The following is a 26,601-nucleotide window of genomic DNA, read 5'->3' on the forward strand; positions in this document are numbered from 1 at the left end:
ACTCTGTTCTGGGTGTACATTTGTGAAGCATAGATAAATAAGATTAGTTTTTCCCTCAAAAAGAGCTAATGCTACATAAGGACTAAGAGTTTGTATTCTGAAATTAGATGGATGGTGTTTGAGGCCCATTTTTTTTCACTCAGAAGTTAACTTTACTAAGCCTTGGTTTGCTCATGTATAAAATAGGGATTAAAAGGACTACGGTGAGGGTTAAATATGTGTAAAGACTTGACACTAGTGTAGAGTAAAATGCTTGACACTAGTAGGCACTTGTGTTATTATTGCAATTATTGATAGCTGCTCAACAATTCATGAAACTAAACCAACAATCCAGACAAGTGGGATAACTGTCAGGGCAGGAAGCACTTGTTTCCTGCTAGAAGGATCATAAAAGGCTTTCTGGACAACAGAGTACTTGAATCAAGTTCCTAGGCTGAAAAGGACTCAAAAGGAGGTTAGAAAAGATGCTCCAGGGAAAGGACAACAACAATTGCAAAATCAAGGTAAGGCTTGTCAAGGAGGACTTAAGAACGGTTTATTGAAACTGGTAGAAGCAGACTTTATGGGAGTTTTAAGGTAGCACAGTCCAATCATCTGTTTCACAGATAAGAAAGTTAGGGCCCACCTGCTTTGGTTGGAATCAGTTGCCAATGTCAAACAAATGGCTCTTCTCCCAGATCTGAGATGGGAGAACAGCCGGATGGCTGTCAGTATATATTCAAGAGTCAAGAGTTTCTAGCTAAAAGTTTCCATCAGCAACTATGTCTCTAGATGATGGCTGCTAATCTCTCTCTTAACTAGTTGTGTATAAGATTACCTAGCATATTTGATTGTTGCTAGCATCAAGAGATTGATATTTAATATATGTAAAGTTTTAGCAAGTTGTACCTTCTGGTCAATAGCAAACTCCCAATCTCTGGTAGTTACCATGCTGCTGTTGTCATTATGTGGCATCTAGGGAGAACAATATCCTTTTCCCATATTTATAACAGCAACCTGGAATAAAGCAAGTATGCAGGCACAGCCATTAGCACATCTGAACAGAGCACATTACTGCACATGCATTTGCAGAAAAAAGCAATTTTGTTATTTTCTTGTTTTTAAACCAGACCATGCATTTCAATGGAAATATGGAGAAAAAAGTGCATCCTGTGGTTCAGTGATACTTATGTAATTACTGGAGGAACAGATGGCCAATCCATAGTACACAGGTAATTGTCTTACAAATGGATTTGGTTAAAGATTGGAAATGATGATAAAGTATATTTTCCTTATGATAGTAGTATTTATGAGGTTCATGGACAATTAAAATAAAAATGATCCCATTGAAAAGCACATCTTATTTCTACTTTTAAGCTAATAGGAAACGACTGCTTTCTCCATGGCTGAGCAAAGATTTGGACGGAAATGGAACCAACCACTTTTTGTGCTGGACAAATGCTTTATTCTCATTTGATTTTCTTCCAAGGCAGGAATTGAGCAATTGAAAATTAATCATTCATTCATTCATTCATTCAACCAGTCACACTTATTAATCAGCCACTATCATCCTTTTATGTGCCTCCTTTCTTCCATATTCTGAAACTTCTTCCTTCATTTTGCTCCTATATCCTCCAGATTCCACAAAAATTTAGAAGCAATGTGTCCATACACACAGCTGATGACAAGGTAAAATGAAATAGGCTTTTAAAAATTAATATTCCCCTATCAGTCAACCACAAAAATATTATTCAATTTGATCCAGATAATTTATTTCAAGAAAATAATTCAACAGAAGAGAAAGGACTATTTTTATGAAGATATATATTGCAGAAATATCTACAACAGTAAAAATTTGGAAGCAAATTAAATGTTTAATGGCAAATAATAATATAAAATGAAAATTCTCTATATTGATTCTAAGTAATATTAGCAATTCTTCATAATATTTACAAATATCTTTAAAAATTTGAGCAAAAGGTAAAGATGTTTTTATCTCACAGATAAAATAGTTTGCAATAAATCATCAGTTCTATCTTTACAACTGTGTGAAAAGTAAGTATGAAAATGACTGAGAAAGATCAAACAAAACTGAAAATAATTGTATTGGGGGTGGGATGCTCATTTTTTAATCTTTAAAAAAATAAATATTTTCATAATATGTTAAAAATGAACACCAGAAACTTATTCTGCATGTGGTAAAGATCCAAGATGGCATCTTGCAACGGACAAATAAAAAAATCTTTCATACTTTTAGAATTCAGGTAATCTTAGAGAAATAAATAGTTCTGTTCCTTGGTATTTTATCTCCTTTATTTTCTATTGTGATAGGCATTTACAAGTATACTGAATTTCTCTTGCTTATGAATTCAATTGCTGCTGCTTTTCAATAAACTGCCTTAATCCTTTGTTTGGCTATCATAGTTACTACCACAGGAATTATTATGCTGCCAACTGGGAACTCAAGAGCTAAAATGAAGAATTTTTAAATGTCAGTACATTTCTGCCTTTTCTGGATATTACCAAATGTATATATTTTTGTCCTATTAAACTCTGACCTTGTTTACTAATCATTATATCTGCTAGCAATGAAGAGGGAAAATGCTGGCTTCGCTGGGGGTAGATTTCTATTGTTTTCTTTATACTTATGTTAGATTTTTGTCTGGTTGTTTAATTTTTCAGCTTTTTAGATTCTAAGCTTCAATCACTCAGAATAATTTCCCAATCAATGTTGGATGGGATAGAAAGAAGTTTATATTTGCTACTTTCATATTGTTATTATTTTACTATAGTTATATAAAATGACTAAAATTATTAATGATTGACTTTAAAGTTGAAAGAGAATACCTATATATCTCAAGGATAGATCTTTGTTAGTGTTAAACATTTATAAAGTAACTGTTACAGATGTCTCCTATTTGCACTCTGTGTACGGCACATCTGACCTTCTAGAGCTCCTTGCCAGCCATCTGCTACAAATTTAAAGGTGTAATTCCAAAACTGTTTTCCTTAAGACTCAGAATCTAAGGAACCCTATTTTAAAATTTCCTTAAAATAAAAAGAAAAAAGAGAAAGCAATGGTCTTTATTTTTTATTTTAGTCTATTCAGACTTTATTTGAGATAAAAATCATTGTAGTCCTCTTGGGATAAGAACAGATGGATGTCTCAAACAGGACTGTATCACACAAAGTCAGACTTTGCCTGGGGCAGGTTGGGGAGGAGCATTCTTTATTGGCAACCATCTGGGTTCTGACTAAGTGAAATATGATAACGAAAAATATTTCCTTGTAGTCCCTATGGAGGTTTGGCTAAGAGCACCAGTGATGATTCACCAAGACAATTCACAGAAGGTAACTGTATATGAGTTTATACAGTCACACACCACACACTGACATTTTGCTCAATGATGTGACAGTGACCCATAGATTACATCACCTACTTACATCTTAAAGTTGACTCTCTGTTGTCTACACAGTGAAGAAATCACCTACTGATGCATTCTCTCAGAAAATATCTCCATCATTGAATGACACATGACTATGTAGACGTATGTATTTGCATATTTGGGTATATGTGTATACATATGCAAAAGCATATGTGTTTTATGTTTATATTTATAGAGGTATATGTGCATGTACATATACATATGTATATGGATTCATATGTATGTGTGTGAATAAAATTAAGTTCACTTTCAAAGTTCATTTTTGGTTCATATTATTTCTCATACCTCAAGATTATCGACATAATTTAACAAAAGCCAAAGGTCAAAGTCATCATTTTTTTTTTTTTTTTGGTACCAGGGATCAAACTCGGGTCCTTGCGCTTGCGCAGCAGGCGGCGAAACCACTGATCTAAATCCCCGGCCCAAAATCGTTATTTTTAAAATTAAAGATGTAACTTCTAAATTTGTGCAAGGGGTTTCAAAGACAATGTATTGAATTTCAAGTTCCTGAAATTTTAAAACTCAGAAAAGAGAGGTAAGATCCTAGACATTGATCCTGTTTTCAGGTGCTGGTGATGTGAATAAGTGAGCAAGGCACCCACAGTCCACATGTTTTCTGTAAAGCCCTTGAGTCATAAGACTTACTACAGGCACTTGCTGTTTTCCCGCTCGCCCCCTCCCTCACTTCACAGAATACAGAAACAGCTCCATGTAGGTAAATCTGTGAGCAAGACAGCACAGTCCAGACTTCCTGTGAGCTTTTTATTGTAAACAGTGTGGATTTTTCAATGAACCAGACATTAATTTCCAGAAAGACCACAAGCATGGAAAGGAAGGCTAGTCTGAAGTGCAAATTTTAGGACCCCAAATATCTGCAGCGTCCTTTAAATACTGCAGCACACATTCCTGTTTTGGGGGCCTCTTCAAGATCTATTTGAATGCAGTAGGATCAAAAGAACCCTCCTGTTTTTGTAAAGTTAAGCCGAGGCTGGAAATAATCTTATTTTAGCCCCTTTAGTTGAATTCTGTACACTTCATAGAAGCTTTTCTAAAACCTTCACACTCTGGGTTCAGCATAACCTAGAGGTCACAACTCAGACACCATTTAATTTCCTTCTTGAATGGTCTTGTTTTATATAAGGTGACCTTTTCATGACTATACAATTTCCTCATTAGGAAATGACAGGATCCCTGGGATTAGAAACCTTTCTTGATAACGCTCTGTATAAAGGTGTCTATGTAAGATTTTTCTCATTTAAAATGAAAGGAAGCCTCTCCATCCACTCTACTAACCAGAATCAGAGCATAGAGACAAGCTGCTTAGATTTTGTTAGAAAAAACTTTGCTTATTGGGGCAGCTGGTAGAGCTGAAGTAAGTTAGGGATCTGGTTTTAAGGAGCTCAGAATAATTATGGGGTATTTTCAGAGCACCCATTACTGGTTAGGCACTTGCTATCTACCGTTTAGGACCCTCCACAGCTAGGCAGAGTGTATATCACAGTTAAGGAAACCTGGGTTCAAAAAGATACAGATGTTTGTCCAGGGTCATCCAGCAAGTGAGTGACTGAGCTATGGTTTCACCTATACTTTTTGTGAATTAATTCTTTCCTTTGCATTCTTCTACCTAACAGGACAAATAATTTCTCAAAAAAGGAATGTGAAATAGATGTGCTGCACATGCATTAGTTTGTATATTGTTGCTTTGCTGAGGTTGGGTCTTGTGAGCTACAAAATGTGAATAAGAACAATAAGATTTTCCTTGCAGGATTGCTCTGAGGATTAAATGACGGGATGCTTGCAAAATATTCTCAGGTGATCAAAACAAAGTAGCTGTAAGTTTTACCAAAAAGGCATAGAAATGTTGCTGTCTCTTCTGCTCCATTTTACAGGGAAAACATTGGAAGCAAATTGACTTATGACTTGCTGGAAACTTCGAATTATACTATCAAATAGATGAAGAAGGCTGATGTATACAATTTGCCAACAGTGGAGGGCATTGCGACAAAACATGCACCCTATAGGAAAGGCAAGGCTGTCAAACACCATTACTTCCAAGCCGTAATTCCACGCTGACTCAGCCACAGGCAGGCAGTAATCACAGCCAAGTTTATGTGCTCACAATTGATGTGGCCATATTTCCACATTCTTAAAAGCAAAGCCAGGAGGAAAGGGTGATCAAAAAGTTTTTATGGGACTAGTCACGAAATGCTGACAGCTTGGGGTTATTGATTTGTCTTTGGCTAACTTCTGTAACTCAAAGTGATTTGCCTAACCAAAAATGAAGGCATGTCAGGGGAATCCTTGTGGGTTCTCTTTTGTTTTTTTGACTATTTTGTAACAAAGACTTCGTCAGTTCTTTATCCTATAGAGAATAATTGATTTGGAGTGATGGTAAGTGTTCAGATGAGATATCTAAAGACATTTATCTTAGCAGTCCCACAGCCCACAGAATCAATATTGTTTATGTTAATGATGTGATTGGCTCACTGCTTCAGAAATACTGAAAGGCGTGTGCAGGAGCACTCAAGGCACCATTGTCAATTACCTCTTTGTATTCCTAATTGTAGAAATAAACCACTGGATATGTATTTGACTACAGCTCTGAGCCAGGGAATCCATTGTTTTCTCATTAAATGGCACTAATTGTGGTTGTCATGGAAACCCTGAAGGCAGTTAGTCTGAATTGCCCAAACCATTTTTTTTTTCTCTGTAAGTGATTATTTCTTGGGCTGATAATGAAGTTCCTTCTCTAGAAAGTAATTATCCATATGCTCGCAAGACACTTGCTCTAACTTAAATGCTCAACAAATCTCTTACACCAATTATATTTGTACCGTGGTTATGAGAATCAATTTGCTTGAAATATAAACTGATCACCTAGAAAAATTAATAATCTAGTTGGTTGGGGATTTTTGTCAAAAGTACTGACATAAAAACTAGATGATTTTGAAAAAAACATGCTTGCTTTAAAATTTGGATATCATTGTATTTCTATTATGTATTCTTTTAAAATATCACTGTGCTCTAATAATTGTGAAAGAATGTAAAATTTAAATTAAAGCATCTTACTTGCTTCTTGTTTTTTCCTGTCAGGCTTCATAGGGAACAAGCATGTATGAGTGGAGCATGTGTATGTGAAGGTAAAAGCCTTGGAAATATTTACTATCTCACATTTTACACAAAAAGTTTTCTTTTGATGGAGTAGGCAGAATGAATGGACAAAGAAATTGAGGTGTACACATGATGGAACATCACCCAACAATGAAATAGGAAATCTTGCCATTGATGACATCATAGATAAACCATTTTTTCCAGTTTTAATTTTATTGGTGCAATTTAGATTTACGTAATGATCACATTCAACAACGTAGGGAATTTGTACCTGTCCATGATTATCTTGATTCCTTTTCTTCCATTCCCCTCCCCTCCCTTCAACCTCACTTCCCTTCCTTATATACTAACTCCCTGCTTCCATATTTTCCTTCTTTTCTCATTTTTTTCCTTCCTTTTTCCCCCTCCTCCCTCTCTAGTTCCCCCTTCTTATTGAATGATTTTTTCTTATTTCACATTGTCTATTATACATTTTGGACCCTATTTACATTTTCAGTTTCTTACACCAGAGAGAAAATGTGATATTTACACATGTGTCTAATTTATTTCACTTAAAAGTATAGCTTCAAGGTGCATCCATTTAGCTATAAATGTCTCATGTTTATCCTTCTTTATGGCTGAGTAGTACTCCATTGTATAGAAAAACTACATATTCTTTATCCATTCATTGGTTAATGGGCATTTGGGTTGTTTCTAAGATTTAGCTGTTACAAACTGTTGTTATAAGCATGGGTGCACGTATATCTCTGTGGTATGATGCTTTTAATTCTTTTGGGGAGATAACCCAGAAGAGGAATAGCTGGGTCAAATGGGATCTCTAATCCTAGTTTTTTGAGGAATCTGCACACTGGTTTCCACAGTGGTTGCACCAGTCTGCACTCCCACCAACAGTGGAGAAGGGTTTCTTTTTCCCCCATATCCCCACCAGCATTTGTTGTTAGTTGATTGGCTATTTATTCAAGCAAGAATGAGACACTAATAAAAGTGACTCACCAGCAGAAATAGCAACTTGAGAAGCAATTAATAATAAAAAAAGGAACATAAATTTAGATATTTACACAACTTGAATTCATAACTTTTAAGACTAATACTGGTTACAAATGTTAGTGCTAAATTTCCCATCAAATTGTGTGGTGATACCCTGCTAAGCCAGAAGTCAGGGTCTGAGAGAGATTTCACTTGGAGGAAATGCCTACTTCTGAGTTCAACTTCTGCAAGTATATGTGTGTTGGGGAGGCTGAGGTGCAGAAAATATGGTACTTGTTAAATGTAATGTGCCCTACTATGTCGACCTGTGCACCTGTATCCCTGCCCAGGTCTCACTACAGGAGGCTTTCCAGTTGATATGTCAATCACTGAATACATTTTCTTTCTTGACTTGCTTTACTTCTGTATCCCAGTAGCCTTAAAGCCAGTTGTCTGAGCTATTTAACCCATGCTTAGATCAGTGATCTATGTCATGTCATTCAAGGAACCCAGCTGGCACATGTCTGCTGTCTGTTCCAACAAACACTGCAATTGAATAAGTCAACAATAACTGGAAAAAAACCAGAAGACTGAAATGGGTTAGTTACCTCAAAAAATAGAGTAGTGGTTCTTTGTGGAAAAAGATGCTTACCTTAAATCTAAAATAAGTTTTTCTCTGTATTATTTTGCAGAAAAATTTTCAAAATCCATTTTAGCCTTGCCCATTTTGAAAGAGCTGAGTAGCATTCTCTTTGTTCCAGGATCTGAAAACTTAGACTAAAATGATTTCAAGGAAGACTTCATGACTGTTAATAAAATATTATATTTCATATATATATATATGGTAAATATGTCAAGAAAGGTAGAGAAACAGAGAAATCGGACAAATATTGCTTATGTGGGAAATCATCCCAGAAGATCAACAAAGTTCTGAGAAGGGTCCTATGATAGCAGCAAGATCCTACTGAAGTATTTGACATGTCCCTTCACCAAACACAGCCAGGAAATTTTTCTTTCAGAAACGTAATTATATATAATAGAAGAATTTTGCATATAAACATATCTCTGATTTTATAATGTAAGTCAATGGAAAAATGGACCTACTTTATAGAAATTTTAATTAACATCATTTAATGGAATAATTGTATCATTAAAGTTCATTAAATATTATGATTTATGGCTTTTAAGAAAGATTATGTACTCCCAAACAGGTCCCAAATATTTTAAAAATGATTTTAATGTGATATTCTTTAAAATATTTTAAAGGAAAATGTCATTTTTATTTATTATAGAAAATGCTGAAGAAGTAGCAAAATAAAAGAAAATAACCACCCATAATTTCCCCTCAGAAATGAATACTGTTAAGAGTTCAGTATGTGTATATGCTTATGTTTTTGACATTTGAGCTCCTACTATATATTTAATTTAATTCACTACATTATCACAAATAATTTTTTGAACTTTTCATAATGTTACTGTAATTTGACAATTGGATTATTTCAATTCATGGTATTATAAGAATTATGAAGGTAGGGCCAGGGATTCAGGTCGGTGTTTCCGGTGCCTGCCTTGCAAGTGCAAGGTCCGGAATTCGATTCCCAGTACCAAAAAAAAAAAAAAAAAAGAAACATGAAGGTAAACACTTTTTTCCCCCTATGGACAGGACAGTTATATTTTTTTCAAAATAAAAGCTTTGTTGGGCTGCATCAAATATAGAAGAAAAGGAATATTTAGGGGCATGGTTAAATTACCAGTGTGCATAACAATGAGGTATGTTTCAAATAATCCTTTAAAACTTTAAAAACTGAAGTATAACATACCATGGAATAGCATTTTTCCAGTGCTACTAATGAAAAAAAATTAAAGCCTACATTGGAAATTTGCAATATGGCTGAATTTTGTTGCTCCTACCTTTTGACCCTAATGTATAGGTTTTATAGCAGGGTCTGTGTAAAAAATTAAACATTTTCACAAGATTTTAATCATCACTGGGAAGCTGAAGTTAAAGGAAAGAAAATCAGATAAAAGTATATTGCCCATGACAGCCAACATTATGTAAATGGCTGTATGAGGTTGTTTAGAAGGGAAGGGTTAAAAAAATAGACAAAAAGTTTTTAAAAAATTACCCCCAATGTTGATGTGCTGATTTGAACATAAGTACCTAAGTACACCAAATAGTACAGGAAAGGGGTACACTGCAAGAAGGTCATCTATTTACAGAAAACTGATTTTTTTTCTTTACAAACAGATGTAAGAATAGGAATTGTCCACTTTTTAAAAATTCTACATTTCAACTCCACTGTTATTATAATCCACTGAATTACCTGCATCAAAGGCAGGTCTTTGTTTTCTCCCATTTGACTTCACAAATGAATTTCCATCATTTCTTCATCTCTGTGGCCCTGGGTCTTCTGAAGTCTTTGAGCACAGTCACAGGAAGGCCAAGTTTTGACCTGTAATTAAAATGAAGCCACCAGAAACTGGAGGTTAATATTTTTTATATGAATCTTTGTCAATATCCTGTTCATTTCTTTAGAACAGAGTTCTGAAAGGAATACTGAGTCAGAGAGATTAAGCACTTTGAGGTTCTTTATATAGTTTGTCAAATTTCCTTCTAGGGTATTTGTGCTAATTAATTATTATTATTAGGATTGCTACTTTTACTAATTCCTGACAACTCAGCAAATTAAAACTGAACTGTATAGCTCTATTTTCTGTCTTTCATTACTAAAGATTCTTACTACTTTTACATTTATATATGTATTAGCTATTTTAATTTGCCTCTTGTGAATTGTCAGTTTTTGGCCTTTTGGTGCTTTCCTCTTGAAGATTTGGGAATTTTCTTACAAATCATGTGTATTTATAGAAGACATTAGAAAAGATAAAATGAACACTTTGGGACAAAAAAAACTGTCAGCCTGTCTTACCAGTATAATCTCATTCTTCAAAATGGTCGCCATCACCTGGTATCATCTACCATTTCTTTATGTTTTTCTAATACTTCCAGGTGATTACTTGTATTCTTTTTTGGAAATATTTTTCATGGTAGCTTATGTTTGGGGCAAATGTAGAGTTGGATTGTTTCATCCTATCCTTTGATATGTAAGGTGCTATTGACATTGTCTTTTCTTTTGTTTATGGATATACTTGGCTATGAAAATTTTCCTGGGTACCAACATGATGAGAATATCTTCATAAAAAATGGGGTTTTCAAGAACTAAGTTTTGTTAGAAGACCTAGAACATGAGAATATGACCATGACGTATGAAAATGATAGAACTATTCATAATTGTAATGAAAGCAGAGTTGAACTGAAAAGAGGTTATGGATTCAGTTGCAGTGTGGATGGTGGTTTGTTTCACCTGAACCAGTGACTCTCAGACTTTAATACACATCAGCTGGAAGTGTTGTCAAAAACCACAGGTGCTGGGAGCAACTCTGAGTTTCTGATTCAGCAGATCTGATGTGGATCTGGTGATGCCAATGTCTCTGGTGCCACACCTTGAGAACCACTAATCTAAGCTAAGAAGCGAGCTTCAGACAAAATATTACCTTTTCCACTAGTGCAGACTTGAATCACAAAATGCATAAATTCTAAAATCTTATTTTTAATTAAATTCTTTTATTGGTACATTGTAGGTATACAACACAATTACATTTCTCATTAGGAACTGTACCTTTACATGATGCATCTTGGTTCTTATTTTTTCCCCATTCCTAGCCCTCCCTTCACGCCCTCCACCCTTCCCTATTTACAAAGACTTTATTTCCATTTTTTCCATTTCTCATCATTTTTCCTTTCCCTTCTTTCCTTTCCCCTGCCCCTCCCACTACCCCTACCTATTTGGACATTTTCTTCCTATTTTGCATTATAGATTATTCATTCTAATCATTGGTACATTTTAGGTATACAATATAATGACATTCATCATTGGAAATTTGCACCTTTATATAGTCTCTCTTGCTTCTTATTTTTCACCCTTGCCCAGCCCTCCCTTCAACCCCTCCATTCCTCCCTATTTACAAAGATTTTGTTCCTATTTTTCCATTTTCTCATATTAATCCTATTCTCTTCTATCCTTTCCCCTAGCCCTCCCACTTCCTTCCCCTTTGCCCCTTTTCTTCCTATTTCACATTACCTATTATACATTTTGGTCCTTATTTACACTTTCAGTTTCTCACATGAGAGAAACTATTCGGTATTTATACATGTGTGTCCTATTTACTTTACTTAAGAGTATCGCCTCAATGTGCATCCACTTAGCTATAAATGTCTCTAATTTCTCATTTTTGATGGCTGAGTAGTACTCCATTTTATACAAAAACCCCATTTTCTTTATCCAGTCTCCAGTTGATGGGCATTTGGGCTGTTTCCAAGTTTTAGCTATTACAAACTGTGCTGCTATGAACATGGGTGCACATATATCACTGTGGTATGATTCTTTTAATTCTTTGGGGAAGATCCCCAGCAGTGGAATAGCAGGGTCAAATGGGACTTCCAGTCCTAGTTCTTTGAGGTATCTCCATACTGATTTCCACAGTGCTTGCACCAGTCAACACTCCCACCAGCAGTGCAGCAGTGTTCCTCTTTCCCCACAGCCCCACCAGCATTTCTTATTGGTTGATTTCATGATAGCAGCCATTCTTTCTGGAGTGAAGTGGAATCTCAGCATTGTTTTCATTTGCATCTGTCGAATGACCAGTGATGTTGAACATTTTTTCATGTATTTATTTGCTCTTTCTACTTCCTTGTCTGAGAAATGTCTGTTCATTTCAGATGCCCATTTTCGGATTGGGTCTTTAAATTTGGGAGGCCTGACCTTTTAAGTTCTTTATAGATTCGAGATAGTAGAAATTTGTCTGAGGAAGAGCGGGTGAAGATTTTTTCCCACATTGTGGGTTGTCTCTTCACACTGCTGGTGGTTTCTCTTGCTGTGCAGAAGCCTTTTAATAAGAAGAGATCCCACTTGTTGATTGTTTGTGCTAGTTCACGGGCAACTGAGGTTTTGTTCATAAAATCCTTTCCTACACTGATGTCTTCAAGAGTGCTACCTAACCTCTGTTCCAACTGGTTCAGAGTTTCTATTTTAATATTTAGATCTTTAATCCAATTTGATTTTAGTTTAGTGCATGGTGAGAGATATAGGTCTAGTTTTAATCTTTGGCAAGTTGAAGCCCAATTTTTCCAGCACCATTTATTAAAGAGGCTATTTATTAAAGAGGCTCCTCCAGTGAGAGTGTTTGGCTCCTTTATCAAAGATGAGATGGCTGAGTGTGTCTGGCATTATTTCTGCATCTTCTAATCTGTTCCACTGGTCCTCAGGTCTGTTTCTTTGCCAGTACCATGGTGTTTTTATCACAGTAGCTTTGTAGTATAGTTGCAGGTTGAGGATTGTGATACCCCCTGCCATGTCTCTGTTACCTAGAATTGCTTTTGCTATTCTGGGTCTCTTCTTGTTCCAAATGAATTTTTGGATTATTTTCTAGAGGTTCGTGAAGTATGCTGCTGGGATCTCAATTGGAATTGCATTAAATGTATATAGCAGATTTGGAAGTATGGCCATTTTCACTATATTAATCCTTCCTACCCAAGAGCAGGGGATGTCTGTCCATTTTCTGATATCATCTTCAATCTCTCTTTTCAGAGTGCCATAGTTTTCAGAGAAGAGGTCTTTGATTTCTTTCATTAGGTTGATTCCTAGGTATTTCAGTTTTTTGGATGCTATTGTGAAAGGAATTATTTTCCCTATTTCTCTCTTAGTGAGTCTGTCATTGGTGTAGAGGAAAGCTATTGATTTTTGTGTGTTGACCTTGTAACCAGCTATTTGACTGAATTTGATTATGAAGTGTAGAAGAATTTTGGTGGAGTTCTTGGGGTCTTCTATATAGAGTATCATGTCATTTGCAAATAATGACAATTTGACTTCTTCATTTCCTATCTTTATTCCTTTTATTTCTTTCTTTTGTCTAATTGCCATGGCTAATGTTTCCAGAACTATATTGAACAAGAATGGTGATAGTGGACATCCTTGTCTTGTTCCTGATTTTAGTGTGAAGGATTTCAGTTTTTGACCATTTAGTATGATATTGGCTGTTGGTTTTTCATAGATGGCTTCTATCAGTTTGAGGTAGAGACCATCTATTCCAATTTTTTGGAGGGTTTTTATCATAAATGCATGTTGCATTTTGTCAAATGCTTTTTCTGTGTCTATGGAAATAATTATATGGATTTTGTCCTTGGCTCTATTGATATAGTGTATTGCATTGATTGATTTGCATATATTGAACCATTCTTGCATCCTTGGGATGAATCCCACCTGATCAGGGTGTATGATCTTGATGATCTTCTGCATTCTGTTTGCCATTATCTTATTAAGGATTTTTGCAACTATGTTCATTAGTGAGATTGGCCTATAGTTCTCCTTTTCAGGTGGGTCTTTCTCTGCTTTGGGGATCAAGGTGATGCTTGCTTCCAGGAATGAATTTGGGAGTATTGCTTCCCTTTCCATTTCATTGAAGAGTTTAAACAGTAGTGGCAGTAGTTCCTCTCTAAATGTCTTGTAGAATTCAGCAGTGAAGCCATCAGGGCCTGGGCTTTTCTTAGTTGATAAGTTTTTAATTATGTTTTCAATTTCATTGGTTGATATTGGGTTGTTCAGAATTTTTAGGTCTTCTTCGTTCAACTTTGGTAATTCATATGTATCTAGGAATCTGTCCATTTCTTCTGTGTTGTCCATCTTATTGGTGTATAGGTTCTGGAAGTAGGTATTGATGATCCTCTGGATTTCTGCTGAGTCTGTTGTAATTTCACCCTTTTCATTCCTAATTGCATGGATTTGGGCCTTTTCTTTCCTTTTTCTGATAAGGTTGGCTAAGGGTTTGTCAATTTTGTTGATTCTTTTGAAGAACCAACTCTTGGCTTCATTGATTTTTTGTATCATTCTCTTAGTCTCCATTGCATTGATTTCTCCTCTGATCTTTATAATTTCCTCCCTTGTATGCGCTCTGGGCTTGTCCTGTTCTTTTTCTAGAAGCTTGAGGTTCAGCATCAGGTTCTTTAATTGGACTTGTTCTGTTTTCCTAATATACGTATCCACTACTATGAATTTCCCTCGTAAGACTGCTTACATTGTGCCCCATAGATTCCGATATGTTGTATTGTCATTGTCATTTAATTGAAAGAATTGTCTGATTTGTTCTTTAATTTCCTCTGTGACCCATTGATTATTCAGAAGTGTGCTTTTCAATTTCCACATGTTTATGAAGTTTTTCCAGTTTCTTTTGCTGTGGATCTCCAATTTCATCGCACTATGGTCTGATAATATACAGGGGATAACTTCAATTCCTTTGCACTTACTTAAACATGTTCTATGTGTGAGTATGTGGTCTATTTTGGAGAATGACCCATGTGCAGCTGAGAAGAATGTGTATTTTGATTTTGTGGGGTGGAACACTCTGTAGACATCTGTTAAGTTCATTTGTTCAGGAGTTCGATTGAGTTCTAGTATTTCATTACTTATTTTTGGTCTAGTTGATCTATCTATTTGTGACAATGGGGTGTTGAGGTCCCCCACTACAATTGTATTAGTGCATATATGAATTTTCATGTCCGTTAGTATTTGTTTTATATAGTTGGGTGCACTAGTGTTTGTTGCATAGATATTTATGATTGTCATCTCTTCCTCATGGATTGTTCCCTTTACAAGGATGTAGTGTCCTTCTTCGTCTCTTTTAATGAGTGTTGGTTTGAAATCTACTTGATCTGCCAAGAGGATAGCTACTTCTGCTTTTTTTCGGGTTCCTGTCACATGGAGTATTGTTTTCCTCCCTTTAACTTTCAGTCTATGAGTTTCCTTTTGAATTAAGTGTGTTTCTTGTATGCAGCATATTGTTGGATTTTGCTTCTTGACCCATTCTGCCAGTCTATTTCTTCTGATTGGTGAATTGAGACCATTAACATTGATGGTTATAACTGAAATGTATTGACTTGTCATTGTCATGACTTTTTCTTTTTGTTGGATTCTCCCCCTTTACATTTAATTTCCTGTCATTCCAGATGGGTTCATTCTGCTTTGCTTCCTGGGGTTGTGATCCTCAATGTCTGTTCCTAGGATATTGTGTAAAACTCTTTGGAGTGCTGGTTTGGTATTCATGAAGTTCCTAAGGTACTCTTTGTCATGAAAGTTTCTCATTTCTCCAACAATTTTGAAAGATAGTTTTTCAGGGTACATCAATCTGGGTTGGAGGCTGTTTTCTTTTAGGGCTTGAAATATGTCACTCCAAGCTCTTCTTGCCTTGATGGTTTGTGTTGAGAAGTGTGCTGTGATGCTGATGGGCTTTCCTTTGTATGTGATTTGTTTCTTTTCTCTAACTGCTTATAGAACTTTGTTCTTCTGTTGAGTTTCTGGAATCTTAACAATTATATGCCTATGTGTAGATTTTTTTTTTATCAAGGCTATTTGGAGTCCTATATGCCTCACTTATCTGTATTTCAAACTCTTTTCCCCTGCTTGGGAAGTTTTCTGCCATTATTTCTGTGAAGAGATTTTTTTATGTCATCTGCACTCTCTCCTGTTTCTTCATTGACTCCAATCAGTCTTATGTTATTCTTCTTTGCATCATCTAGCAGCTGCTGGATTGATTTCTCATGTTCCCTTATAATTTTGGAGCAATTTTTCTTTTCCTGGTCATTAATTGCAATCTTATCATCTATATCTGAAATTCTATCCTCACATTGGCTCATTCTGCTGTGTAGACTTTCAGTGGAGCTTTTCATGTCCTTGCAATCTATTTCCATCTGTTTTATGGATTCCATTTGTTTCCTATGTTGGGATTCCATCATGTTCCTGAGCTCCTCTCTAGATTTATTAATCATGTCTTGCACTAGGGGCACAATTTCTCCTGTTATCTGAGAAATTATTTCTGATTTCATTTTTTCCAGATCCCTTTTGTTGCCAGTTCAGTGGGTCCAGGTGGTTGACTGTCAGAGTGTTCCATCTCATTTCCCTTTGGGGTTGCTGTAGGTGATTTGGAAGTCTGGTTTTGAGACTTATTTATGTGTTTTCTCATTTCGACTGGGGCAGGGGACTGTTAGCGCCTGCAGGGATTACCTCCTCTGAGCTGGAAGAGGTGTGACAGGGGCTGGGAGCAGAGATAGGTATGGTGGCCCAAAAGCCCTTTCCTGTGGGCTGGGAGTAGCGGGAGGGATGGTCGCTGGGAAGCCCCTTCCTCTGGTCCAGGAGCAGTGGGATGGTGGCTCAGCAGCCCCTTCCTCTGGGCCAGGAGCGACGGGACAGAAGGTGGCCCAAAAGCCCTATCCTTTGGGCTGGGAGCAGCAGGAGGCATGTTGGCCCGGGAAGCCCCTTCCTCTGGACCAGGAGCAGTGGGCCGGCGGCTCAGAAGCACCTACCTCTGGGCCGGGAGCAGCGGAACTCAGTACCGTGGTCTGGTGGTCCGGTGTCCTCTGCGTCTTTGTGGTGTGGAACCAGGTGGCTGTACAGAGGAGCGGGGGTGGGGGTCCAGTAGATTGTTGCCGGGGCGTCGGCTGATTCTGCGTGTTCTGCGTGAATCGGGACTTCTAAAATCTTGCCTACTATGCTGGTATTCTATAGGAAACCAAAATTACTGAGTGTAGGAGTTGGGCAGGAATACCATGTTACCTCCAGGGGGTGCCATTCCCATGTGAATGAATGCTGTGGAAGTTGAGTTGTACCTAAGGTGCCTGCCCGTAGCTAGAGGCCCTGAATTCATGTGGAAATAAATTTTTCTTTATGGTATCTGACACTGCCTTTAAACAAAGAAAGTACTCTTCCCTTTCTTCTAAGTGTTCCTCATCCATAACCTAAAGATCAAATTTATAGCTACCTCCGTTCTTTTCCTCTTCTGTAAATGATTCCTTTTTGTATATTTTAATTATAGATGAAGTCAAATTCTATTCATGTATTCTGTGAGGTGATGATTAAAGCAGTATACTGCTTCCCTAAATGTCAATTTTCTCTATGCTTTTTGAATAAAACGTTTGTTTTTTATTGGTTCATGATGTTATCTTTTTCTTATGTTGTGTGTATATGTGTTATAATGCTTTTTCTGTGCTACCTTATTCATTCTAGAAATGCTTGCTATATTCTAAGCACAATAGAGATATCAAGATTAATAAAATAGTCATTAATATAATACATGTAGACTCTGCTTGCACACAACTTACTACAGGTAAATACTATATACATAACCCTTATAAGAAATGCTGGAGATCAGAAATATATGTGACTTTTATTAGATTTTGGAATATTTTTATGTATATATTTAGATATCTTGGGGATGTACCCCAAATCTAAACAACAAGTCCATTTATAGTTCATGTATATTTTATACATATATATGAACACATACCCTGAAGGTAATTGTTGATAATATTCTTTAGTAATTTGGTGCATGAAACAGTTTCCTAGAATGGAATTTTCCACTTGTGACACCATATTGGTATTCAATTTTGCATTTTGGAATATTTTAGATTTCTTATTTTTGGATTAAGAATGCTAAACCTGTAGCTCAATAGGCTATTCCATTATGTTCATCTGTCTTTGTTCAGCTATCATACCTATTTTAACTGTTGTAACTACAAAATTTGTTTTAATTTGTGACAAAGAAAATTCTTCCTCATTGTCACTAAAAAAAATTTAATTACACTTGCATATTTTTTCTTCTAAATATAGCTTGGGATGATTTTGTAAAAACTCAAAATAGAGAAGAAAATGCTTTATGAATTTGGAATATCTTATAGTACCTAATTGTTTGGGAAGAAAGGATATTCTTTTATGATATAGTCTTTCATGGGTCCTCAGGGAATGAATCAGTGATGATCAGGGCTGGCAAACAAAGAAGGAAAACTAAGGAGAAAGAATTGTTAGCATTTATTTAGATCAGCAAGACAGTCATGTAAAATGATGTATGACCCACCATGTCTAAACCAATATGAAATGAGGCTTTACAGAGTTTTCTTGAAAGGCTTATTTCTTACGAAAAATACACTGCCATATCTCTTTAGTTTTTTATTTTTTGGCATTACCAGGGATTGAATCTAGGGCCATCACACTGAACTACATCATCAGCCCCTTTTATTTCTATTTTTTTATTTTACTTTAGAATCTTGCTAAGTCACTAAATTGCACAGAACTTGAATTTGTGATCCTCTTGCCTGAGTCTCCCAGAATGCTTAGATTATAGATGTGTGCCACCATACCCAGTGCCATATAACTTTAAAATAGAAAGGATACAAGTCCCTAAGAATATTTCATATTACAACAATTGGCTTTTGCTAATGCAGGTTTGCTAACACTGGTTGGGATTTGTAGGCTGACAGTTTAAATGGGCAACGTGCCTACGATCTTCATGCCAACTCTCAATGCTGATAACATCCGACAGGCCTCTCTTGTCAAAGCTTTTGAATACCTAATAAATGAAATCGTATTCTCTTTACCCTTTGAAAAATCAGAGATCCTACTTTTTCCCTTTGAGTTGCAGATGGTGATATCATAAGAGCTTTGAGCCAACTTTTCAGCCTCTTTGATGCAAACACTCATGGCAGACAATACTTTTTTCAAATCTGTGGTAGTTTTTCTTTCCCAGTTTGTTACTGCCAAACTGGTAATTGAGAATAAAAATACATGTAAAAAATAACTGGTTTGCCTTTATCTTTTTATTAAAAGAGAATGAAGTATAAACAATCTAAAGATATTCTTTAATAGTCAAAATTGGACATTTAATATTTCATTGGATAACTACATTAAATTGAGAAACATGTCATTTAATATGGAAGGGTAATAGGAGACTCGGGATTGAGTTAAATGGAGAATGCAGGAGACAGTAAGGGAAATGGGTGGAGATTGAAGAAGTGCTGAGCAGGGGTAGGGAAAAGAAGAGAAATGAGAGGAACCAAACATTTTTTTTAAAGTACAGAGAAAAAGAAACAAGCATATAAGAAAATGAGAGGCAGAAGGAAACAAGGAAACATGAGAAAGAGATGAGAGGGAGAAGACAGCAATAGAAACTGAAGGGGGACAATGAAGATGACCATGTGTCTTGATTTGAGTCTCTCCTGTTTCCTTGGAAATCAGCATCAGTCACCATCATGTTATCCAACAGCCCAGCCTTTGAGTTTCTCTTCTACCTGTAGCTTATGTTGCTTGACAAACCACTGACCACCTAGATGATTGCTAATAGCCCTGGTCTTGATGATCAGCACTTAACTGTAACTGGACTTGGGAGGTACAACCTTGCCTTTTGCTCAGTCCTGCCCTCGGGCACCATTTCTCATCATTGAGCCTGGTGTTTTCCCCATGCCAGAAGACCTGTCTTTGTAATCTCTCTAATACTTTTTTTTTTCCTTTCTAAATAGAGGGTGCTGTTATTTTTGTATAAGCATTCTCTTACTCTCTTCTTTTGAGCTCTGAAATCTTTGCCTGCAACCCTAACCCCATGTACTATTCTATACATATTGTATGAACTGTTGACCAGCATGGATCCTGACTCCTATTCATTTCTGATGGTCTGCCCACATAGTGATACACCATGCTGAACCTCTCATTGCAGACTACCTAACTTCTACATTTTGGATATTTTGACTGATTCCCTATGTTGGATGGTGCTATGATTTGAATATGGTTTGAGTGTCTTCTAATGGTCCATGCACTGGATGCTGGGTTCTAGGTCGGCAGTAATGGGAGATGATGGAATCTTTAATAGGTGAGTACTAGTGGGAGGTCTTAGGTCACTGAGGTCATGCCCTTGAAAGGAATTAAGGTAGAGCTCATGTGACCCTTTCATAGTTTCCCCGAGAGGGTTATTATAATAGGAGCAAGCCGGGGCCACTCAGTCTTTCTCTGACTTCCTGTCTGGCTATATGATCACTCACTCCTACATGTTGCTGCCATGTTGTGGTACCATCTGCCACCTTTACCAGAGACTCAACGAATGGAGTCATCTGATTTTAAACTTTGAAGCTCGAGCGAAATAAGCCTCTTTTCCTTGTTAGTAACCTGGCTCAGGTATTTTAGGGTAATGAAACTACTAATGAATACAGATAGCCCTTTATTTTTACTAGCTAATGGGGTCACACAAAATAGGCCAATATGTCCTGAAATATGCCGATCTTTCCTTTGAAATGTTGTGACAATATTTTGTTTTACTTTGAAATTTTATCTTTCTCCTGTCCTCTTTTTCCTTTTCTTTCTCCTCCTCTTCCTCCTCTTTTTCCTCTTCCTCCTCCTTCTTTATTTTTTCTCCACAAAATATCAAGACAGATGAGAAACATGTTTTAAGTACACTTCCTATTGTGAATGTGGAAATGATTGTTAAGGAAACTGAGATTTTAGAAATGTAATTGGAAAATGCAAGGGAGCAATGATTCCTACTTATGCCGGAAACTCTCTTAGACTTTCAAATGAAGCCAAAAATTAACTTTGTTCTTTGGAAATTTAGGAGTTCTCCAGTCCATAATTCATAGAAGTTGTACTGTACTTGCAAATAATATATCATACTACTTGCTAGGGATTGGAAGGAATTAAATAGCTTATGATCTTAAATCATCACACATCTGACTTGAGAGAGCAAGTCAAGTTTTGGGAGCAATTTCAGTTTCTTTCCTAATTAAAATTATTTTTTCTTTCATATTCAAGTCTATAATAGTTTATTAATGATCATTAGTTATAGCATTTTCCATTGATCCTAATTTATGGGGAACAGAGGAAAGAGAGGGTTTAAGAATTTCATTGTAATTTACCTTTAAACAAAAACACTTTAAAACATTGTCCAATTTGTTACCGATAACTTTACTCATCCCATCAATTTTGAGCATGTTCTGATTCAATTTGTGGGAAGAGATCATACTAATCACTTCAACTGATCTTTAGGGGCAAACAGAATTTAAATCCTTTTGTTGAATCTACATAATTTTATCAGAATGGACAGGGAAGGGAAGGTGTGCTGGGCCTAAAAGATTATTTCACAGCTCAAGTGTGAACAGCATGGGGAGGGTCCCCAAGATGGCAGTCTGAGTGCCATGGACAACATCTGGTCCACTAAAGTGGTTTCATCATTCAGTTATGCAGAATTAGGGGGTGGGTGGTACAGCATATATATGTGTGTGGGATGCAAGGATGGAAAAAGGGATTGAAAGCCAGATGGATGATCTTATGCCTACTGACCCAAAGTCATGGAAACCCCAGGTGGCACTATAATAAAATTTTGTAAGAGAAAAGTACAATTAATGAGCAGAAAATAGTGACAAGTAACAGGGTTGGCAGGTGATGGTCAGGTGGGCAGAGGCACAATGACTCCTGGGAATAAGACCATTATCCCCTAGATTCTACCAGCAAACTGAGAAAATATTAGGGATGACTTGTTATGGGGTAACTTACTATAATTTTATAACAATTGGTGTTATTATGGGTTGAATTGTTGACATCTCAACTCCCAGGACCTGTAAATGTGACTGTATTTGGAAATAAAGTCACTGTAGATGTAATTAGTTAAGATGAGGTCATATCCAAGTAGGATGAGCCCTTATCCAACATAACTGATGTCCTTATAAAAGGAAAAAAATTGAAGAGACAGATACGTGTACAGGAAAAACACCATATACAGACAGAAATAGAGATGGAGTGGTGCATCTATAAGCTAAGTAATGACACATTGCCAGTTGTTGTGGCTTGTGTGTAGATGTTCCCCCAAAGCCTCATGCAGACAGAGGTGGGGGGTTTTCTGAGGTAGCTGGATCTAGAGTGTGTGACTCTGGGATTGATTCATGATGCAATGCTAGGCTCAGAGGCATTAAGATTAAGAGTGTGAGTGCTACCTCCCCTAAGTAGTCTGGATAATACAAAAGGGGCAGAAAGATGCTGCTAAGGTTGCTTGTTGGTTCCCTTGTTACTTTTACCCTCTTCTATTGCCAAGAACTGTCCTCTGCCATGTACCACCCTGCCTTAGAGCTAGCCAATTATGGACTGAAACCTCTACAGACTGAGCTAAATAAACTTTTCCCACTTTAACTTTGGGCATCACATATTTTGTCTCAGTAAGGAGAGAAAAATAACATACCAGCAAATTACTAAAAGCTAGTAGAGAGGTGTGAAACAGATTCTCATGCTCTCAGAAGGAAGAAATCCTGCCAGTATCTTGATCTTGAAATTCCAGACTCCAGAACTGTAAGACAGTAAATTTTTATTGTAAATCATCCAATTTTGTGTAAATTTTGTTGAGGCAGCCCTAAGAAACTAATACATGTGCTATTAGATTGGAGATTTGGTTACCAGAAAATCTTAAGCTCAGAAAGAACCTAGTAGTTATATAGGTAACAGTAGTGTACAATATACATGACATTTTCTAAGAGGGTAGATTCTAAATGTTCAGGACACACACACACACACACACACATCTGAAAATGATGTGAAATGATGGATATATTATCTTGATTGTGGTGATAATTTCACATAGTATATCAAGTCACCACTCTGTACACCTGAAATATAAAAAGTAAAAAAGAAAAGAAATTATGTATTCAAAATCTTTTATATTGCCAACAAAGAATTGACTGCCAGAAAGTTCAAATTAATTAATTACTTATAATTAATTAATTATTATATAATTAATACATAGCTGGTATGTAGCAAGATCAAAAATAAAATTCCTAGCTTTAGTCTCTTGGTCTTGTTTTTTCTGTTCTTTCTGCTGCTATGCAAATTACCAGGAAGCATGCATGCAGGGACACAGATACGTGTAAGAAGATAAATAGGTAACTTAAATGATGAGTCACAAAAATGTGTAGCCCTACTCCTTATCTAAAATTAATCTGACTGGAATTGTATTTTAGATTAACTCAGCTACTTTAAAAATTCTAAGTGGCTGCTGAGAGCAATAAGATTTGTTCCTCTAATGTGCTCCTCAGGGCAGGTGGCCCTTACCATTGTTTTCCAAACCACTGGTCTGTTAATATTTATGGACTGCCTATGGAGTACCTGGCCCTCCCATGTCTCTGTTCTCTAGAAGAGCCAGCCTGGCTGGAAGTTGCCTACTTTCTCTGCTGTTGGTCACAGGATGATGCCCCATTGCACTTGCTAATCCAGAAGATCAGTCAGGAAGAGAAGCAAGTCATAGCCTTCACTGAAATTTCTGTTACCTGATTTTGTTTAGTTTCTTCTTTTCCCCTTCCCTTCTACCAAGTCCAGGATGTTTGTAAGTTTCTTAAAGGAGTTGTATAATGGGTAGGATCAGGCACTTTCAGAGCCATTGCTCAAGAAAAGCCCAACAACAAAAATAAAACTGTATTTTATATGATGCTTCAAAAAGCAAGAATTGCAAAGTAAAATGCCTTAAAAATATAAAGTGGAAGTTTGCATGTTAAATATGCTGGCATATTCTTTATTCTCTCAAGGAAATATGCTTTATCCCATTTTTAAATTATATTTTATTTTTAAACTTTTTATGGAGATACTTTTTAAAATGACACATAGAATTGTACAAATTTATAAGGTATCATGATGTTTCAATATATGTATTCTCATGTACCATTCAAATCAGAGTAGATAACTATTTCTCAAACATTTGTCATTTCTTTGTGATGAAATATTTAAAATCCTTCTAGCTTCTTGAAATATAAATGCATTATCATCACCTATAGTCAGCCTACTATTCAATAAAACTCTAGAGCTTATTTTTTCATATTTTTTGAAATTTTATTGCAATTTAACACATTCATAGAAGTGCAAGGTTAATATTCAGCTTGATGATTTTCCACTAAGTAAAAAACCTCCATGAAGAAAATCAACAGATTAAGAAACAGAATGCCACCGGCACCTTGGAGGCGTCCCTGTGGACCCTTTATTTCCACTTCCAGGAGTAACTATCATTCTGAATTTTAACACTGTTGACCGATTTTGTTTTGACTGCTTTAGAAAGTTTTACAATCAGGACTATGTAGTATATACTATTTTGTTTCTGGTTTTGTGACTTATGTTGTATATTTGTGATCTCATTTTTCTCATTACTGATAGTATGCCATTATGTGTGTATATTCAGTCCTTTGTACCACCAGTTCTGTGTCCCGGGATCCAATCAACTGCAGACTAAATATATTTTGGGGAAAATTGCACCTATATGGAACATGTACAGGTTTTTTTCTTGTCATTATTCCTTTTCTTTTTTCCTTTTTTTGAGACAGGGTCTTACTATGTAGTTAAGGCTGGCCTTGAACTCACTATGTAGCCCAGTCTGGCCTCGAACTCATGGTGATCCTTGTACTTCAGCCTCTCAAGTGCTGGGATTACAAGCATGCGTCACCATGTCTGGCTCTTGTCATTATTCCTTAAACAATTCTATACACTAATTCTATACACAGCATTTACTTTGTATGAGGTGTTATAAGTAATCTAGAAATGATTTAAGGAAAGGAGAGGATATGCACAGGTTATATGTAAATAACATACCGTTTTTGTAAAAGACTTGAATATCCAATTTTGGTATTAGCATGAGTTCTAGAACCAATCCCATATGGGTATCAAAGGATCATTGTATACCACAATTCAGAACATCTCATATTTACTGTTACAAACAATACTCTTAGAAACATCCTAGCACATGTCCCTTGGCAGCAGTATTAGTCAACTTTTTGTCACTTGGCCAAATTCATGAAAAAATTCATTGAAAGGGAGGAAAGATTTGGCTCCTGGTTTCAAAGGTTTCAGTCTATAGTCAGCTAATTCCATTGTTATGGGCTAGAGATGAGTAGAACATTGTGGTGGAGCAAAGCTGCTCACCTCATGGCATCCACAGAGGAAAGAGATGGAAAAGAACCAGAGAGGAACAGGCCAGGGATAAGACACAGTCCCCCAAGGTCATGCTCATGTGATGGTCAGCTAGGTTCTTTTTAACCAGTCTTGTGTGTGTGCAGTGGTATCATGTATGTTTCTGATACTCTAATTTAATGGTAATGGAATTGAGCAATTTCTCATATATGTATTGATCATGTGGATACCTTATGTGAAGGGCTTACATCTGCCTATTTTTCTTTTTTTCTTTTCTCTTTTTTTTTTGTACCAGGGATTGAACTTGGGACCTTGCGCTTGTGAGTCAGTGCCTATTTTTCTATATAAATTTTACCATTTAAAGTTAATTTGTAATTGTTAAAATGTACAAATATATTTATGTATGTATTTCATGGCTTTTTTTTGCTTACTTAACCATGGGTTTTGATAAACAAACATTCCTAATTTTAATGTAGTCCAATTCATCATTTTTTCTTTATTGTTAGTGTTTTTTGCATCTGTTTTAAGAAATCATTATGTACATTAAGATCATAAAGTTATCCTGCCATTTTATTCAAAAATTCTTTTTATTCTAGCTTTTATATTCAAATTTGAAAGCCATTTAGAATTGTTTCTGACTATGGAGTTTGGTAGAGGCCAAGATTTATTTTTTAATCCCGTATGTGTGGCCAGTTGACTCAGCACTATTACTGCAAAGAGCACCCACTCCCCACTGAGCCTGAGTGACAAATTTGCCATGAGTGAATGGGCTATTCGTGTGGGAGAATATTTCTGAATTTCCCTTTATTTTCCTCTGGTTTATTCATCTGTCATTGTACTGTTAGCAAAATGTTTTAATGACATTGGCTTTCTAACAAATCTCATTATGTTTTCCAAGCTAGCCTGGAGCATCAGGCTCAGGTGATCTTCCTGCCTCAGGCTTCCTCAGTAGGATTCTGGTTTTTATGTCAATGAGATATTATCAAATAAATGGAGTTTTTTTATTCCTGATTTGCAACAGGTATCATTGTGATAAATATTGTAAAAAATTTTTCATGTTTTTATTACAATGATCATATGATTTTTCTCATTAATCCTGTTACGTCCTGGGTAAACTAAACTTGTTTGAATGTATTATCATTATTATATGCTGTAGGATTTGCTAAATTAAAAAAAACTTACATCAACATTCATAAGTGATATTTAGTTGTAGCATACTTTTTTTGTAATATCCTTGTAAGGGTTTGGTTTTTACCATACTGATAACCTCATAAAATAAAATAAATTTCCTCTTTCCTGCACAA

General features: G+C 36.1%; 1 protein-coding gene across 13 annotated transcripts in view; it reads left to right on the forward strand.

The window, feature by feature from the left end:
* Rfc3 (replication factor C subunit 3) overlaps nt 1-26,601 on the forward strand; it is a 121,089-nt gene extending 94,488 nt beyond the window's left edge. For 3 of the 13 annotated variants that reach the window (XR_015446683.1, XM_087199549.1, XM_087199553.1), the window contains 2 exons: nt 1,110-1,211; nt 1,618-26,601. Coding sequence is in view for 4 of the 13 variants with exons in the window: in XM_087199549.1 (XP_087055675.1) it covers nt 1,110-1,174 (65 nt within the window). In the remaining 9 variants the exon portion in view is untranslated. Of the gene's footprint in view, nt 1-1,109 lie in introns of all 13 variants that reach the window. The other 10 variants (XR_002398298.2, XM_087199551.1, XM_087199554.1 and 7 more) reach the window with 7 other exon arrangements.

The sequence above is a fragment of the Heterocephalus glaber genome, unplaced genomic scaffold, assembly GCF_053883595.1.
Source record: "Heterocephalus glaber isolate CG9 unplaced genomic scaffold, H.glaber_assembly_v1.0 deba00001720, whole genome shotgun sequence".
NCBI lineage: Eukaryota > Metazoa > Chordata > Mammalia > Rodentia > Bathyergidae > Heterocephalus > Heterocephalus glaber.